This window comes from Eriocheir sinensis, chromosome 13, assembly GCF_024679095.1.
Source record: "Eriocheir sinensis breed Jianghai 21 chromosome 13, ASM2467909v1, whole genome shotgun sequence".
NCBI lineage: Eukaryota > Metazoa > Arthropoda > Malacostraca > Decapoda > Varunidae > Eriocheir > Eriocheir sinensis.
In genome coordinates this window covers 16,575,867-16,594,166 of record NC_066521.1, presented here as the reverse complement: position 1 = coordinate 16,594,166, position 18,300 = coordinate 16,575,867, and the positions used below count along the sequence as shown (strand labels likewise).

The following is an 18,300-nucleotide window of genomic DNA, read 5'->3' as shown; positions in this document are numbered from 1 at the left end:
TTCACAGACCCTTCTGAGTGACGTCACGCAGCCAGACGAGGCGAGGAAGGCGTGGGGTAGGGACGCCTTTGTGGGGCCCATCAAACACTGCGGAATGTGATTTTATCGGTGAAGGTTGAGCGGCGAGGCCTTGAGGCGCAGCGCGTCTGTTATCTCGGGGGGGGAGGCGACGGGCGGCCGACGGAGGGGGACTGGAGGAGGAGGTAAGTCAGACGTGAGTGTGTTGAAGGCGCCGGTGGGGCCGCCATTGTGGGTGGGGAGGAAACAGGGGCACGCAGGCTTTTGTTGAGCTCCTGTGGGTAATGTCTCTACTGTGGGTCCAAGGATGGGTATGGGGGAGGGAGGAAGGGTACTGAAGCCGTAACTAAGGGAGACGTTGACTTGATTATAGAAAAGGGAAACCGTGCTCCCCTGTAGGCCTCCGGAGCGTCGTGGGGGGTGTTATAAATTCGACAGTGTAGTGAAAATGTCTTTCTTTTCAGAGAATGGAGGCTACGTAATAAGTACGCTATATTTCTGTTTGGCCTTTTTAATAAATTGCTTCAACTTCAATGTTTTTTTTACTAGTAGAGAGATGCAAGCAGTTGGCGCTATATTGGTTTTTCGTTGTGTTGCCATCGTGTTCATGTTCTTTTCATTTATTTTCTCCCTCTGCAGCCCATAACGCCACTATATAGGCTTTCTGAGGGGCTGAGGTGATGGTCCCCGGCCGGTTAGTGGGGCGGACGAATTTTATTAAGTGGCCGTCAAAATAAAGAGTGTTAGTGGCTGCTTGACCCGCGCTGCCCAGGCGTCTGTGTGTTTTATCGAATTCGATGGAGCCAGGGCTGATAATGGTAATGGTTGATAGATGGTTAGACAGCTATTGGGTTGTCTTGGTCACTCGTTGATGGCTGAAGTGCTGAACAGGACTCGAACCCTCGAACCGGGGTCTCGAATCACCACTTCTGGGCGCTGACCACTCAATCACCGCCTTCCGGGAGGAGTATTTTGTCGTGTGTCGTTATTTAATGTAAAGTGTAATGCAGCATCATGAGGCCTTGCGGATAGCAGGGTGTAATGCTTTGGTAAATTTTAAGAATAGCGGCTTCTAGCGGGTGCGCATTTAGGGCACGTTGTGGTGGTAATTACAACATTTCTAGCAAGTACGACGGGGTTTTGACAAGCGGACAGGTGTGTTTATGTCACAAGGGTGTATTTTTTCCGCGCGGGCTCTTCCCTTTCTTCACCCCGGAGCTCGCGATCTCATCACCCATCGACTTGGAAGAAATCGTGAGGCCAGCGTGGAAAAATACACCCTTGTGACATAAACACACCTGTCCGCTTGTCAAAACCCCGTCGTACGTGCTAGAAATGTTGTAATTACCACCACACCGTGCCCTAAACGCGCACCCGCTAGGAGCCGCTATTCTCAAGATTTACCAATGCTTTTTATGGTGCAGCTCAACAATGAGATTTTCTTTTATTTTTCACCGAATCATGCACCCCGTGGCTGGCGGGAGGCACGAGTGTGTTGCTCCGCTTTAAGATAGTGTTCCCCATGACTCGAGTGGACCCTCGGGAACACTTTCTTCGGAATAACTTCACAGAAAACTTTTTATTATTGTCTTGCTTCAATCTCGAGGCCGCCGCGCCGGCCGTTCCCATTCCCGCCCCAGTCACGTGTGTCTCGCTGGTCGGCCGTTACGTCCAGGGATGAAAAATGAAGTTTGCAACATTTCTGATTCAGTGACGATATAATAAACCCTTCCCTCAAAGATAAAAAAACCAGAACCACTCCTGCTAGTTCAGCCCATTTAACTGTCATGACGAGTTGGTGTTTCATGATCTATTTTTTCACAATTGCTTATGAAAACTAATAATACTGGTGGTTAGTTGCTAATTTACCAATGTTATAGACCATTTATTTATATATTAACACATTATAATACTTGTTCTTATTGCCTCATATTTAGAAATGCCAATAGCCGTAATATCGTAATGGTCATCTGCTTGTTAAATTCACACCGTTTTATTCTGATGCCATATCCACTTATATGGATCGATAACTATCTACGCAATACGGATTCCTTGTTTCACCTTCCGTTGTCTGGGGGCGTTAGTCTTCACTGGGAAAACAATATACTGTAGTTGCGGCGATAAGATAAAAGGACGTGGAGGGATCGATAACTATCTACGTATTACATATCCCTTGTTTCGCCTTCCGTTGTCTGGCGGCGTTAGTCTTCACGAGGGAAGTAATGCAGTTGTAGCGATAACATGCGAGGACTGTGGCGTGGCGCGGACGGTTTCCAGCGCCCGCCACTATGTTACCCCCGCGTTAAGCCATACTGACGGGGCGGAAGGCTGCTGGTTTTCCGCTGGTTTAGGAAAATATTAATAAATAAGAAAGTCGGCTCTGGGTTAAACGAGGTTGCTTCTCTCCTTCATAAAGAGACGCAGAGTGAAGCGTACCACGTCAGGCAGAACCATTAATGAGAGTAACGTGGTTATTTATCGCGCTCCAGGTGTTAATTTCATGCAGACGCGCACGCACGCCAGCACGGACACAGGCACGCACGCACGCACGCAAGCGCATTTTAATAGGACTGCAGTAATATCCCGTAATCTCCTTTCATGGCGTTTATAAGCAGGTTCATGATGGGTAGACACAGACATGAGTAATTGTGTTTCCGCTGCAGTTTCTCGACGCTTTGGTGGTGCTTAGCGAGGAACCTGCATTGAGAAGACGCGATGATGAATGTGATGACGAGGAAGCAGTGTGTGAGGGGAAGAGGGGAAGGAGTAGGAGGAGGAGGAGGGGGCGGCTTGCGGTACGAGGTTACTGTCAACCCTTAACCAGTATACAATGATAGATGGTAGAGGAAAAAGAGAACAAATGGGAGCAGAATGAAAGGAAAACCACTACCTTCGTGCACTATAGTATATAAAGGTAGATGGTAGAGGAGGAGATAAAAATATGGGAGCAAAATTAAAGGAAAAAAAAAACCCACCTCCATGTCCTAGTATGAAAAGGTAGATGGTAGAGGAGGAAAGGAAAATATGGGAGCAAAATTAAAGGAAAAAAAACACCGCCTCCATGTACTAGTATGAAAAGGCAGATGGTAGAGGAGGAAAGGAAAATAGGGGAGCAAAATTAAAGGAAAAAACGACCACCCCCATGTTCTAGTATGAAAAGGTAGATGGTAGAGGAGGAAAGGAAAATATGGGAGCAAAATTAAAGGAAAAAAAAACCCACCTCCATGTCCTAGTATGAAAAGGCAGATGGTAGAGGAGGAAAGGAAAATATGCCAGCGGAATGAAAGGGTACTACGCATGTAAGCAGCTAAAACCTTTAAAGCCGAATGAAAGACTCCGACCGCAAGCCATAAAGGGGAACGGCCAAAAAAAAGAGCATTAAGACGCCCGCGGGTCAATAAAAAAAAAAGTGTTGCACGTGCTTCCTCTGCTTGCTTGAACCTTGAAAGTAACTGACCGGCTTTAAATCCTGTGAGCTTCTTGACAACTACTCATTTTCTTTTGTAGGATCAGAAATTGTTGGGATTATAGATACTTTTAGCCCTAGATGTATACGTACCTCCACTGCCGTAAAAAAGATAATAGAGCTTTAGTATAGTTGTAATAAAAGAAGTAATAGTAGTAGAAATAGTAATAGATGTAGATATATGGATAGTGGTAGTTGTAATAGTTATAATAAATGTGATAGTAGTAGTTGTAAAAGTAGCTGTAAAGTAGTAGTAGTCGTCGTTGTAGTAGTAGTAGTAGTAGTAGTGGTAGTAGTAGTAGTAGTAGTAGTAGTAATGATAATGTGTGGCGAAAAGGCTGATATACATAGGAAGAAAAAAAACCGAATTCTTGTGTGTGAAATCTCCCAGTTTGAGGATAGACAAATGCGGTTTATCTATGAAGACCTTGGATGTAGCTTCTTTTCTCGCGTGTAATAGCGTTTTACGAGTCTGCTATATTCCTGATGCAGTGGCACCATCTTCAGCTGCGTGTGTGTGTTTTCCAGCCAGGCACGTGTGTTCGCATGATATTGGAACGAGGCGACAGGAACCAAGGTCTCTCTCTCTCTCTCTCTCTCTCTCTCTCTCTCTCTCTCTCCCAAAGGTCACGAGTCTCGAAACTGAACCAGTGTTAAATAATCAAGTTGACGTTCGAATCTGCACCACGGGAGGGAGGAGGCAGCGGCGATCGCGGCTGGAAATTCAGGGGCAGTACGATATTGTGTCGAGGGAGAGGGAAAAAAGGTAGTCAGGATATTCAGATGTAAGTACGCAGTGACTGGATACGGTATTGTGCGCGGACGGAACTAGTGATGAATTTAAGCATTGGTTGGGGATGTACGATACCACGATACTACGTTATGGAAAGCCTACAACGATAATATATGATGTTTATGGGAGTAAAACGAAGTAAAGGGATGAAAAAAAAGATCAGGGTATCCGGATGTGAATTGAAGCATTAGTTGGGGATGTACTATACCACTATACTACCTTAAGGAAAGCCTACAACGATGATTATATATGATGCTTTTGGGAGTACGAAGTAAAAGGATGAAAAAAAGGGGTCAGGATATCCGAATGTAAGTAGGCTGCACAGTGACTGGATATGTTATTGTCAGCGGACCAAACTAGAGATGAATTTAGCTTATGTACTGTGCCACGTTACGGGAAGTCTACAGTGGTAATATATAATGTTTATGGAGGCATTGGTTTGGGGCTGTACTATGCTACGTTTTGGAAAGCCTAGAATGATAATATATGATAGTCATGGAAGTAAAACGAGGTAAAGGGATGAAAAAAAGCAATAAAACGTAAAAAAAGAATGTAGAGTTGGTTGCCTGACGCGGGACAGGGCTCACGCGGAGTTGGCGAAATGTGGGAGCGAGTGTCGTGCGGGTTAAGCGAAATGACGCAGTAAAAAAAGATATACAGTAAATGTTGAACTGTTGCTTGCGTGGCTCTGCTGATGCGTGATGAGAGATAACGAGGAGAGGGTTGCACGTATACGAAAACCAAAATAAAGATGACTCGCTCGTATTATCAGACGCTTCGGGTTCTTGTTACTATTTTTTAAAGCCGCAGAGAAGATAAGTCGGGTGTTATGAGTGTTTTTCCCGGTGAGAGAAAACGGGGAGGTGGTTTGCACGTACGAAAACGAAAATAAAGACTTGCTCTCTTATTATCAGACGCTTCGTGTTCTTGTTACTATTCTTTAAGGCCGCAGAGAAACTAAGTCGGGTTGCGATGAGTGTTTTTTTCCCGTTCACAGCGCGGAAGCCTCGCAAAACTATCGCTAAGGCCATGAAAAAAACACTCATTGAAACCCCCTACAGCTTCTGCGAGAACCTTTTGAAATAATATACTATGGTTCCGAAGAGTTTAATAATATGAACCTTAAGCGTGAATTACAACGAAGGATAATATAGGATGCGATAGAGAGAAAGGGAGAGGGAAATGTTAAATGTACGCGGAAACACAAACAAACAAACATCACGGCTAACGCAAAGTGAAGGTTACCTGCCCTTGCAACTAATCTCAGGTAAGTGGATAAGTGTTTCAGCTCGAGCGAGTGTGTGAACGAGTACGTGGAAGTTCAGGAGAGTTACTGGGAATCTCTCCAACGCACTAGCCTCGTACAGGAAGACCATATCACGCTCACTTACCAGTCAGCATTTTTGAAGCTTGAGTGAATGTGTGAACGAGTCTGTAAAAGTTCCGGAGAGTTATTTGGAATCTCCCTACTGCACTAAACTCGTATAGGAAATCTCGTTCGTGTACGTACATTACCAATCAGCATCAAGACGTAAAATCTATTAAGCTGCGTCGAATAGTTGAGCATCGAACCCGCAACAATTTTCCTTCGCTCGGTAAACAAAAGGAGTTGACGTAAGTGGAGCAGAGCGGAGTAAGTTCTGTATGTAACCTTTTGTAAATCTATCTTTGGGAGTTTGATATGCTCAATAAACTTCTAGCGTGGAGTAGTGGGTCTGATATGCCCAACAAACTTCTAGCGTGGAGTAAGAGTGAAGTAAGATCTGCAACCTTTTGTGAATCTATTCTGATACGCTCAATGATACGCTCATAAACTTCAGTAGAGAAAGAGCAAGAAAACATTTAATCTGCAACCTTTTGTGAATCTATCTTAGTGGGTCTGATACGCTCAATAAACTTCTAGCGTGGAGTAAGAGTGAAGTAAGATCTGCAACCTTTTGTGAATCTATCTTAGTGGGTCTGATACGCTCAATAAACTTCTAGCGTGGAGTAAGAGTGAAGTAAGATCTGCAACCTTTTGTGAATCTATCTTAGTGGGTCTGATATGCCCAATAAACTAGCGTGGAGTAAGAGTGAAGTAAGATCCGAAACCTTTTATGAATCTGTTTAAGGGAGTCTGAAATACCCAATTAAAAAACTGTACATGGCTTCTCTCGGGAAGCCCGAAAGGGGCAAATTAAGCTCAGTGACGCCTCCAGCTTGCCTCCATAGAATTTGTTAGGGAAGTAGATGTCAGGTGCGTCGCTTTCCTGGAAGGCCTCTTAACTTCCCCCTGTTCTTTAATTAAATAGGCAAGGTAGAGGCGAGGAGACTAAATGACTAATGAGGGTTTGTTAGGTTCTTGTCTGTCTTTGTTACTTAGTTGTTGTGTAAGAGAGAGAGAGAGAGAGAGAGAGAGAGAGAGAGAGAGAGAGAGAGAGAGAGAGAGAGAGAGAGAGAGAGAGAGAGAGAGAGAGAGAGAGAGAGAGAGAGAGAGAGAGAGAGAGAGAGAGAGAGAGAGAGAGAGAGAGAGAGAGAGAGAAAGCATGAAAGTGAAAGAATAAGCTGATGACAGACCCAAATGGAAGTGGTTTGTTGAAGGGGAAGGAAATGCCGTCACGAATGGTAACCCTTTTCACATTCGCAATCACGGGAATGACCTCAGATAAAAGTGTTTTGAAGCGATATTTGTTGTGAGGGAGGAGGGGGGTGGGAGGGGAGCAAGGGGGAGTGGTATGTGTGTGTTCGTGCGTGTCTGTCTGTCTCCCCTCTCCCTCTTCCTTCTATAAACACCAGACTCTTACTGTTACTGTCTTATTGTTATATTGGCTGGTAAGATTGTAAGGTCGGTATTAAAAGACACGTTGGCTTCTCACATCAGCTATTTCTAAAGGTCAAAGAGGGGGTCAGTCGGGTTCTAATGAGTGTTTCTTTAGGTTCACGGTACAGGGGAAGGGTCAAACTACCACCAGGGTCATAAAACTACTCCTGTAAATGCCCACAACTCCTAAGAAAGCCTTGTCAATAGGTGTTCTTGGGCGACGAAATGTCTTCTAATACGACCCTTAGAAGTGTTTCCGTCTCAAGGTTTGGTTCAATTTTATCAATATTCTCACAATTCACATATTTTGTTGGTATTTTATTTTTAAGGTTACAAAGTTTTCCTCACTACGAACACAACGACGACTCTCTTCAATTGAGCCAAAGTGTCCATAACAGCCTGGGTTGTAGAAATAACCCATACTTAACACATTTAAGTAGTGTTTCAAGAGTCAAAGGCTAAAGGTTCAATAATAGCTTTCCTTCTCATATAGTTTCGCTCTTTAGAATCTGTTTCCCCCCTTGTTCTCTTACCTTTTTATTTCGTTCAGTCGCAGAGTTTTTTTTTTTTTTTTATCAATTAACAACTTCCTTTTGTGTTTCAAGAGTCAAAGGCTAAAGTTTCAATAATAGCTTTTTCCTTCACATATTGTTTAACTCTTTACAATCTGTTTTCCCCCTTGTTCTCTTAACTTTTTATTTCGTTCAATCGCAGGTATTTTTTTTATCAATTAATAACCTCCTTTTGCAGGTAAACGGCGAGGGATCGGCGGCCAAACACCTCCAGTCATCCCCAGGTAAGTAATCTGTGCTCAATGTCCGCTTCCCTTTAATGCTGACCCGCTGAATATTTTCGATGCCTTTTAGATCATCCCCCCTTGATTGCTCTTTCAGTTCGCTGGCGTGCGCTGAGGCGATTCCTTAGCCGTATCTGCATTCATTGTCTTGCTGTCTGTCAATATACCCGCGCGGCTGTTGCATATTTAATCAAGTTTAGATGTAACATGGGGCGAGGAGCAAGAGAGAAAGGGAGAGGAATGGAAATAGGAGAGGAGAGAGACGGGTGGACGCGAGAGAGTGGATATAGAGAATTGGGATAACGGAGAGAGTAAAGGATAACGTAGAAAGGCAAGTATAATCGGGAGTGAGAGGGAGAAATAGAGTGGAAATAAAGGAAAAGGTCACGAGGGGAGGAAATGAGACAAGAAAGCAATGAGCGTAAGTGGAGAGGACGACATTGAGAGAGAGAGAGAGAGAGAGAGAGAGAGAGAGAGAGAGAGAGAGAGAGAGAGAGAGAGAGAGAGAGAGAGAGAGAGAGAGAGAGAGAGAGAGAGAGAGAGTAAAAAATGAAAAAAAAAAGCAAGTGGAGAGGACAGGATATGAGATAAAAGAGTATGAAGAGTAAATACGAGAGAAATGAGTGGCAGGGGAGGAAAGGAGGAGGAGGAGGAGGAGGAGGAGGAGGAGGAGGAGGAGGAGGTATACAGAGGATCGTGAGGTGTAATACTGAACCTATCTCGAGAGGGAGGTGAGAGGGAGGGAGGGAGAGGGAGAGAGAGGGATTGAAGAGATTAAGGAAGGAGACAACGGGAGGGAGGAAGGGAGGGAGAGAAGGTGGATATTCTAAAGGCATTTCAGGCTGACATTATCCAACACACACACACACACACACACACACACACACACACACACACACACACACACATTTATTTCAACACCTGCTTTGGGGGGTTTCAAAAGTCGATACACCAAACCGAGTTACGGAAACCATTAACTCTCTTTCACCGCTGCTTTTTTTTTTTTTCAGTTTTATTTAATGATATTGACGCGGAGGGGAAATACCCGTTTATATTTGAGCTCTTTTTATCAATCGTTGGATATTTGTTTATTATTTACTGGTGCCGGAAAATGTACGTAATGTAGTTGTTATTAATGTTGGTTATGGCGGTGATGCTTTTTTGTGTGTTTATGAGTATTAATTTTGTTTGTTGCCGTGTGTGTGTGTGTGTGTGTGTGTGTGTGTGTGTGTGTGTGTGTGTGTGTGTGTGTGTGTGTGTGTGTGTGTGTGTCTTTTTCTTCCTTTTTTCATTCTCGCTTTCTTCCTTTCTTTTTCGCTTTCTTCCTTTCTTTTTCGCTTTCTTCCTTTCTTCCTCCTTTCTCTCCATTCTTTCTCGGTTTCTTTCTTTCTCGCTTTATTCTTTCTTTCTCCTTTCTCTCTCTTTCTCCTCTCTTTCTCTCTCTCTCTCTCTCTCTCTCTCTCTCTCGTCTTTCCACTGATTCATCGCCGCTCGCCAGATTTACTCCCTCGTGCGATGTCGTGTTTTCCGTGTTGGTGGAAGAATCAATTATCCGAAAAAATAAAAGTAACGCGGGAACATACGGGTATTAGCCACGAACACTCGACCCCCTCCTCCCCCCCCCCCAACGCCCCCTGACCCCAGTTCGACTCCCCCTCCTCCCGCCCCCGCCACCCTCCAGCCGGTCCACCTTAATTTTAGTATTGACATGGGCGGTGCTGTTAACTTTGTCCCTCTGTTGTTCAAAGTCAATATTGCTCTAACTATTTTCGGCATAAATAAAACTCCGCTCTTTATTTTTTTTTTTTTTTGGTGTATATATATATATTTGCAAAGCTTTTTCGGCTATGCGTTTACGTTTTGTTATTACTTTTTTTTGTTGAAACTCTGGGAGTCTAGTTACTTTTTGTTTCATTTCTGTATCAACGGGATTTTTTTTATATACTAGATGCATCGGTTTTGCGTATACTTGTCTTTTTTTCTTTGTCGCGGGAGGAATCAATACCATTTTTTTTTTTTCAGTTTGTACCCAAAGTTTCAACTCCTTTGGGACGCAGCGGGCGCCTCGGGGCTACGCGTGGTCGGTGTGTTGGGGGCGGCCAGGGCAACGTGACCCCCCTCCCCCATCCCTTCCCCCCATTCCTCTTCCCACTACTCTCTTTTACCTGGCGACACCCTTACACCCCCAGTTTTCTCCCCTCGACACCGGTCCCCCCACTTTGTATGCCACTCTTCCCCGCTCCCCTTTTCCTCCTCCCTTTCATCTTCCCTCTTACCTTTCCTTACCTGGCGACACCCACACACTCACAATTCTCTCCCCTCGTCACCCGTCCCCCACTTTGTCCGTCATGCTTCCCCGCTCCCCTTTTCCTCTGTCTTCTTCCCTTTCGTCTTCCTCGCTCCACTTTTTCTTCCTCCTCCCTTTCGTCTTCCATCATACCTTTCCTTACCTGGCGACACCCACACACCCACAGTTCCACCCTCCATCGTCACCCTCTCTCATTTTCTCCACTATTCTCTCCTCCACTTCCCTCCCTTTTCCCCCCTCTCTTCTCCCTTCTACTCCCTCTTACCATTCCCTACCTGCCGTCACCCTTACGCCCACAGTACTCCTTCGTCACCCCTCCTCCACTTTTTCCGTTGTACACTTCATCACTTCCCTCCCTCATGCTCTCGTCTCCCTTTCACTCCCTTAAGTTTCCCTCCACCACCCTCTCGCTTGTCATCTTCCCTCCTCTCACTCCTCTACGCTTGCCATTCCCTTCTTTCCCATCTCGTTCGTCACCTCCCCCTCACTCCCTCTCTCTCTTTTATGCTCCCCTCCCCTCTCCTTTACCCCTCGCTTGTGACCTTCCTCTACTCCTTTCTTTACGCTTCCCTCTCCTCCCCCTTCGGTTGTTGCTCCCCTCCACCTGTCATCATCTTCACGCCTCCAGAACGCCCCTGCAGGCGACACCTTTCTTCCGGGGCCGCCAGGTTAAAGGGGGACGCGGGGCTCGGCGTCGGCTGCTGCCATTCTTCATTCACGCCGCGCCGGGTGGAGCGACGGACGGACTGGCGTCTCTTCTCACCGGGGTTTTATGGTTTTTGTTTTGTTACTCTCGTAGGTTTCGTAATATAATGCCAAGCGTGTTTTGTAGTATTTTGTGCCGTGGACTATAAGGGAGTATTTTTCGTGCAATGTCATTTGTATTTAGTGTCTGTTTCTTGTTTTGAGCCGTAAAATGTCTATACGTGTCTTACTTGGATATGGTGTGTGCAATTTTAAAGTTCTCTGTTCAGCAAACCAAGGCATCGCCCTAAATAATATGTTTCTTTGAGGAATCTTGGTCGTGGGAGTCTGCAAAGGATTTCATCACTGACGGCGGCCTCGACTGCCTTCCAGGATCAGCCTCGTCCAGGACCAAGGAATGAGCGTCGTCACCAAGCCTTTATCTCGAGTTCTAGACCAAGGAATGAGCCACGCTCGCCCACAGTATCCTCCCCCTCCCCCTTCCAGCCTTTATGCAGTTTTTTCCTGAGCGTTGGCCACTTAATACGTCTCGCGTCCCATTAATCTCATGTCGCATGCAGCTACTTCACGTTTTTGCTTCCCTTATAAGAAATATATAATTCATATTTTCCTCCCCCATAACCGATTTCTGGCTGCTTGGTTGGGGCGAGTTTTAAAACCCTAGTAAAAAGCAAAGGCCAGTTTAAATTTCATATGTAACAAAGCTTACAGGCCACGTAAACAAACACAACTAATGTTGTCCCTTGCCAACGTTGTGCAGTAGCGGCCCTCCTCCAGCTCGCCCTCTGGCTTCGGTGGTTATGTAACTCGCTGTGAACTCTTAAAATGTGTAGAACATGCTCTGTTTAGGGGCGTTATTTAGGGGAGACTAATGTGAGATTTCCGCCGTAGAATAGCAAGAATGCAAGCTAGGGAGTGAGGGAGAACCTCTTAGTATAGTGTTGACAATGATTTACTCTGCGTCTGTTCATTCATCATGTCGAGTTAAGTCACTCTTGCTCAGCGTGAACACCAAATGGTTCTCTCGCCCTTCGCTTGTATTCATGTTATATATACTACAGCGGAAACGTCACTGGTGGACTCCTCTAAATACATAACAAACAGGGCTGTGAGTTTACACATGTATAGTGTGCATTTCAACATTTGGACGTTGTAATCTCTCTGGTTTCTCCGTAAAACAACGTTGAACAGAGAGAGGTTTAGTGATTGTTTTCTCAGGCCGGGCCTCCCATTTGTCAGTGACTTATCAGTTCATGTTTGTCTCGTGTTCGTTTCCGTGAGGAATTGCGCAGTGGAGCGTTTTTTACGACACTAATGGCCACGGAACCTGTTGTGGAGTCCACTTGATATACGGCGAGTTGGGAGTTATGTACACTCCAGTATTTTTCCGCTGAGCTAATCTGTGTTGAAACATCATTATCCAACTTCATTACCTTATGATTGTATAACCGATTCATTCGTTTTGGTACTGGCGTCGGGGCATAATGCACATTACGTACTTTTTTGATCATGCGATCTTTTACCTCATGGACGGGGAGACTCCCTCCGCGGCCTTGGCGTGGCGGCACGTAATAAATGCTGCAGCATGTCTCGATTTGTTGGACCAACACAACGACGTGAGGGAAGAGAGCTGCGTAGCTGTAGTACTGTTAAGATTGTGCTTTATGATACGCTCTTCCTGTACTGTGTTACTGAAAGTTCTCTGTAATACTACCACAAACAGCAGATACTAACAGAGAATACTCATACTTCGTTACATTGTAGTGTTGTATTGTCGAGAACTTTCCTAGCAATGCAGAGTACAGGAAGAGCGTAGCATTCAGCATATTCTTTTAACAGTGCGGCTACGCAGTTCTTCCTGGCGTTGTGGTGTTGGTCCAACAAATAAGTGCTGGGGCAAAAATTACGTGCTGCCACACTAAGGCCGGACGTTCATTTATCCGTGAAGTCTTCACGTTAGTGAACCAAAAATTCGTATGAAGAGAAAACTACGCAATGTGCAATGTGTCCCGGCATTAGTGTTCGAATTAATCTGTTATACAAGCTTACGCTAATGCAATCAGACAATGAAAACACGGGCTGGGTTAACGGATAAATACAGGACTCTACATGTGTCTTCACTCGCGGATAGCAAGTAGACTCCGTAAGAGTTCCGTGGCCATTAATGTCTGTAAAAATCGCTCCACTGCGTAATTCCTCACGGTACTGACAAATTGATGATTCTAACCTTTTCCCCGACACTGACACACTTCACTGACAAATGGATCCCCGGCTAAACAAAATCATTGTCTCTGCTCTTCTCCTCATCAAACCTCTCTTCTCGCTGACCCCCTGCTCTACGTTAATTCAGAGAACTACAAAACTAAATTGAAACTAAGCAGAAGTGCGACTGTCTGGTCTTATTGAAGTCTGATGACTGTGTGACGGGCACGGGGTCGTCGGGTCCTGTCGCGGCGTCGCCCCTCGCAGCCCTGCCTCCTTTGGACCATTAGCGTCGAGTTTCCTTCTCGGCGCCACCCGTTGTCGGCGTCCCCGTGGCAGAGTCCGTTGGAGAGGGAGAGAGGAGGGGAAAGGAGGGTCAGTGAGGGCGGCGGCCGGAAGAGGAACACACTCGCTTCGTTACCCCGTCCCCAAATATGTAAACTCCCAACATTTAGCTTGGCCGAGTCTCCTAACATTAATAAAGCTGTGTGTGCAACAGTTTCCTCCTATTATGTCTAGCGGCAGGGTTAAAGCTAGCGGAAGGTTGTCGTCCGGGGAGGAAGGAGGCCGAGAGGGGACGAGGAAAGGAAAGACAAAGGAAGGGGTGGCAGGGGACGAGTCTGGGCCGTTACTTGATACGCGCCTCGCCTTGGGTCGTGGGAAACTTTGTGACAGTTACCTACTCTTGCACCTGACACCCGGAGACGCGGCGGGCGAGGGTAGGAGCGCCTGTCTCGTCAAGAATTTAAAAACATCCACTTGAAGTCCCGCTAAGAATCTATAAATAGTCACCAAAGAATCTCAACTAAGACTCGCTCATATGACCCTTATGCCTAAAAGGATATAATAATGTTCTGGAGTTGGTGAGTGTAGAAATTTGAGAAGGTGCGTTCTACATGTTAAGAAAAAGCAAAAGCTGGTTATTCTAATGATAATAAATTAATAACTAAGATGTATTTTGAATTTCTTGACATTTAAAAAGGGGATGGGGTTACATGTAGAAGAAGATTGGAAGCATAAGCTGGAGTCAGCTTACCATAAGCTAGTAAAAATCTTTAACGTAATATCCTTTCACAGACAAGCTCGCGTGTTTGTGAGGCATCTTCCCCGCGTTGTTGCCTCTCTACCGTAATATCTAATTAAGTCTCGCATTACGAGTATTCACATCTTGCCTAACTAGTATCAGGTTTTTCTCCAGGCAACTTGTGCTGCTACGTAATTAATGAGGCAGCCTCGCGTCCCCTCGCTCTCCTGTTCCCGTAGATGCGAACAACTCGAGACTGCAATTATAGACTTAACAAAGCAATTACATTTCCCCCTATTGATTTATGAGCAAGGATTCCCTGCTGAAATTCCTGCCGCGGGAGGAATCTAAAGGCATTAAAAAGTGTATATTAGTCTAACCGTTACGTACGACTAAAGTTAAATGTACATGCAGACACAACAAGACAGCATTTAAAAGTAAAACGAATGAGCTAACAAAGTCCGGAGGTCACACAAGTTAGGAGGGGGTAGTGCACTGTCTTGTAGGATAATGCGGACCGCGGGAAAAGTTGAAAGAGGGGAAAGTCTCGCGGGTAAAAGTTTCATGTAAACACGAGAGAGAGAGAGAGAGAGAGAGAGAGAGAGAGAGAGAGAGAGAGAGAGAGAGAGAGAGAGAGAGAGAGAGAGAGAGAGAGAGAGAGAGAGAGAGAGAGAGAGAAAGAAAAAGAAATATAGAGAAAAGAGAGATAAGAAGGAAAAAGATTGTGAAAGATAGATATAAAGACAGAAAAAGAGAGAAAGAGGAAGAGAACGAGAAGCAGAGAGAACAAGAGCAAGAGAAGACCTACGCTACCAACTATCTATGGAGAGGAGGAACGTATACGAGCGAAGGCAATAAAAAAGGCTGAGGAGATAGGACAGGAAATAAAAGAAGGTGACTCGAGGGAAGGGAGCATCGTCAAAAGGCGCAAGGGAGGGAGGCAAAAGGGGAAGGGGGCGCCGGATCGATGGGCAAATAGGCAAACAGGTGCGAAGGTGCGGAAGGAATGGAGGAGACGGCGATTTAGGTAGGTAAAGTGCGAGGGGAAAACTAAAGGGGGAAGGAACAGGAGACCAAAGAACCGCCGTGTTGAGAGAATTAAAGAAGAAACGATACTGGGAACGAAGAGGCGAGACGAGGAGGACGATACTGAGCGAAGGAATGAAACTAAACACCAACGAAGCAATGAGGAAGGCTGAATTAGAGACCAGGAAATTAGGAAGGACAAACAAGGAACTAAAAAATGAGACAAGAAAGAAACGATACTGGGAACGAAGAGGCGAGACGAGGAGGACGATACTGAGACAAAGAACTATGAAATGAGACCAACGAAGCAATGAGGAAGGCTGAATTAGAGACCAGGAAATTAGGAAGGACAAACAAGGAACTAAAATGAGACAAATAACTATGAAATGAGACAAAGGACTATGAAATGAGACAAAGAACTATGAAATGAGACTTTGAACCGAGGGATGAGAGAAGAAATTAAGGAATGCCAGAGAAGAAGCTGAGGGATGAAGGAAGGGAGTAAACAATGAAAAATTAAGTAACGGGAAAATAAACAAAGGAATGAGAAAAATGAACACAGACAAGGAACTGAGGAATGACCGACAACGAACTGAGAAGGAATGACAAGCGAGGAACTGAGAAAAAATGAAAGACCAGAAATGAAAAAAAAAAAAAATGTCAATACAAGGGAAGAAAAGACAAGGAACAAAGGAACGAAACAAACACTTGACAACCTAAAAAAAACAGTACTACGAACACACACATAAACCACTCCTCGTAAAAAACATCCCATCCTACAACTAACTCTACTCCTGTTGGCGTTTGTGTCGAGAAGGTTGCGCTATAAAAAATAATAGGCACAGTACCTCACCAGCAAACCTTATTAAGAGGAAGGTAAAAAGAAAAAAAAAGAAGGGAGGAGAGGAGGAGGAGGAGGAGGGATGACAAGGGAGGCAGGATTATGGTCGTAGCCAGGAAACAATTTGTGAACAGTATCTAATAACCAACATACCTTTAACGAGGGAGGAAAGGAGGGAGGGCGGGAGGGAGAGGTGGACATTAAGGAGAGGGAAAGACCACGGGAGGAGAGGAGAGAGGAAGGTGAGGGGCGGGAGGGAGGAGGGGGAAAAGAGGGGGAAAATATAATGCTTGTAATGAGAGAACAGTCCTTGAGCAGGGTATCTAAGCAGCAGACCTTTAAACAGGGGAGGGGGTGGAGGAAGGGAAGGAGATGACATGGAGGAGGGGTTTAGAGGAGGGCAGGGGAGGGGGAGGGGAGGGAGATCAAAGAAGGTAGTTGGTTCAGAGGAGGAAGCGTGAAGAAAGAGCAAGAGTGAGGGAGGTCAAGGGAGATAGATCTGTAATGCTCGTTCGTGTGTGTGTGTGGGGGGTGGGGGGTGAGGATTGAGGGTAAAGAAAAGGCAGAAAGAAGGACAAGACGCTGAATTGTAATGTGTGTAGGAAGTTTAATGCAAATAGGAAAACAGCTAGGCGGGGCGAGGGAGGCAAAGGGAGAAAAAGAAGATAGATCTGTACTGTTCGTTCGGGTGGTAGAGAGTAAAGAAAGGGCAGAAGTAAAGTGAAGAAAGCGCCGGGCCAGGAATGAGGAAGGACAAAAGGCTGAATCGCAACGTTGGTTCAGTCACCCCTTAAAACTCCCCGGCTCGTAACTCGGCTCACTAAAAGGCGTCCTGACAACAGCTTTCGAGATCCTATTTACGGCTCGGGCACACAACCAATACCTTCCTTACAATAAAATAAACACCCATTCACCTTACCTGGAATAGCCCCGAAGACGGCCGCCCGCGCAGTCAAGACACCTGCTCCACTTGCCCGGGAATCTCGCATCCGCCCCAGACGAAGATAAAGGGAAAGTTCTGAAAGAAAAAGACGCACCGTAAATCTCGCTCCGGCTCGTGAGAAAACATCGCTCGAACTCTTAAAAGCTTCCTCGCTGCCTCCAGAACCGCAGTCTCGGGAAACTTGGTCACTGGAGACGGAGAGGAAACAACCCGGTTAAGATTCGTTTTAGTAACGTGCCAGTATTTAATTACCTACCTTATGAAACATCACTAGCTCTTCATATATCTTTTCTACAAACGTTCAACAATTATGGAAACGCTTTCAAAATCCTGGCACGGTACTAAAACGAATCTTTATCAACAACTCGAACCACCCAACGATCGTTACAATATTAATTAAGAATTATTGGAAATTAATTATATATGATACACAAAAGTACCCATAAAGAAGCATAGTCACTTCCCTCAAGAGATCCAACAATCATTACATTATTTACGTTAAGAGAAGCTGTAAGAAAATTATTACATATGATTCACAATTCCTATAATGAAACAAGATCACTGACAAACGAGAGGTAACAACCCGAACCACCCAACGATCGTTAACACCAAGATATAAAGAAAAGCTATAAAACGATGATTATATATGATCCACAAAACTACCCATTACAAAACAAACCTGCACAAGCAAGCGAGGTAACAACACGAACTACCCAACGATCGTTAACACCAAGCTATCAAGAAAAGCTATAAAACGATGATTATATATGATCCACAAAACTACCCATAACAAAACAAACCTGCACAAGCAAGCGAGGTAACAACACGAACTACCCAACGATCGTTAACACATTCACGTAAAGAAATTCCCACAAGAAAATAATTATACACGAACCACAGCAGCACAAGGAACACAGAAAATGACATTATGTAAACCAAACTTGCCGCTATTTTCCAGACCTATGAAGGACACGCGAATCTCTCCAGTGCCCGCGACTCCCCTCCACGGCGCCTCGGAATCAAATGGACCTCAGACACTCGGGCGAAGACGCTCTCAATACCCAAAGAGGTCACACCACCGTTGTCAGATTATCGTACTTAGAGCATAACATTTACCGGTTTCTAACGCCTAACTATTGTCAAGAAACATCAGGAATTAACTATTTTAAGGATAAATATAAATGAATCTCGTTATTGGGGCACAGGAGACAGTTTTTGGGTCGGAAGTCGGGAATTATAAGAGGCTGAGTACGACAATCTGGCAACGTTGGATCACACTGTGTCACCATATTCCTCCGCCGCTGTGAAAAACGAGTCCCCTATCAATTACTAAACGTCCAAGACCACCAACATAAACTCCATACAGATAAAAATGAGT

At 45.1% G+C, this 18,300-nt stretch overlaps 1 protein-coding gene and 1 long non-coding RNA gene across 4 annotated transcripts; one reads left to right on the top strand and one right to left on the bottom strand.

Annotated features, from left to right (window-relative positions):
- The first annotated feature begins 44 nt into the window (after positions 1–44).
- On the top strand, positions 45–11,429 carry LOC126998086 (uncharacterized). Of its 3 annotated transcripts, none has more exons than XM_050859465.1 (4): positions 45–203; positions 7,828–7,873; positions 9,896–10,956; positions 11,195–11,429. In XM_050859465.1, the coding sequence occupies exons 3-4, from the start codon at positions 10,097–10,099 to the stop codon at positions 11,427–11,429; spliced, it is 1,095 nt and encodes a 364-aa protein (XP_050715422.1). In that variant the 5' UTR covers positions 45–203; positions 7,828–7,873; positions 9,896–10,096. The 3 variants fall into 3 exon arrangements, 2 of the variants coding, with proteins under 2 accessions (XP_050715422.1, XP_050715423.1); XM_050859466.1 differs by having other exon boundaries at positions 9,896–10,948; positions 11,195–11,414; XR_007752628.1 differs by lacking the exon at positions 9,896–10,956 and having other exon boundaries at positions 11,195–11,414.
- Positions 11,430–11,562: 133 nt separating this feature from the next.
- LOC126998089 (uncharacterized) lies at positions 11,563–17,938 on the bottom strand. The gene is made up of 3 exons (XR_007752629.1): positions 17,883–17,938; positions 16,899–16,997; positions 11,563–13,389 (listed from the first exon to the last, which is right to left on the bottom strand). It is a non-coding gene; the product is annotated as an uncharacterized LOC126998089 (long non-coding RNA).
- Between the last annotated feature and the right edge of the window lie 362 nt (positions 17,939–18,300).

What these genes read in the sequence shown, in the direction of transcription:
- LOC126998086 (XM_050859465.1), top strand. Translation starts at nt 10,097, where the DNA reads ATGCCACTCTTCCCCGCTCCCCTTTTCCTCCTCCCTTTCATCTTCCCT. An exon ending in CTTCTCACCGGGGTTTTATG is followed by an intron (nt 10,957 to 11,194) that starts GTTTTTGTTTTG and finishes TGTTTCTTTGAG; the next exon opens with GAATCTTGGTCGTGGGAGTC.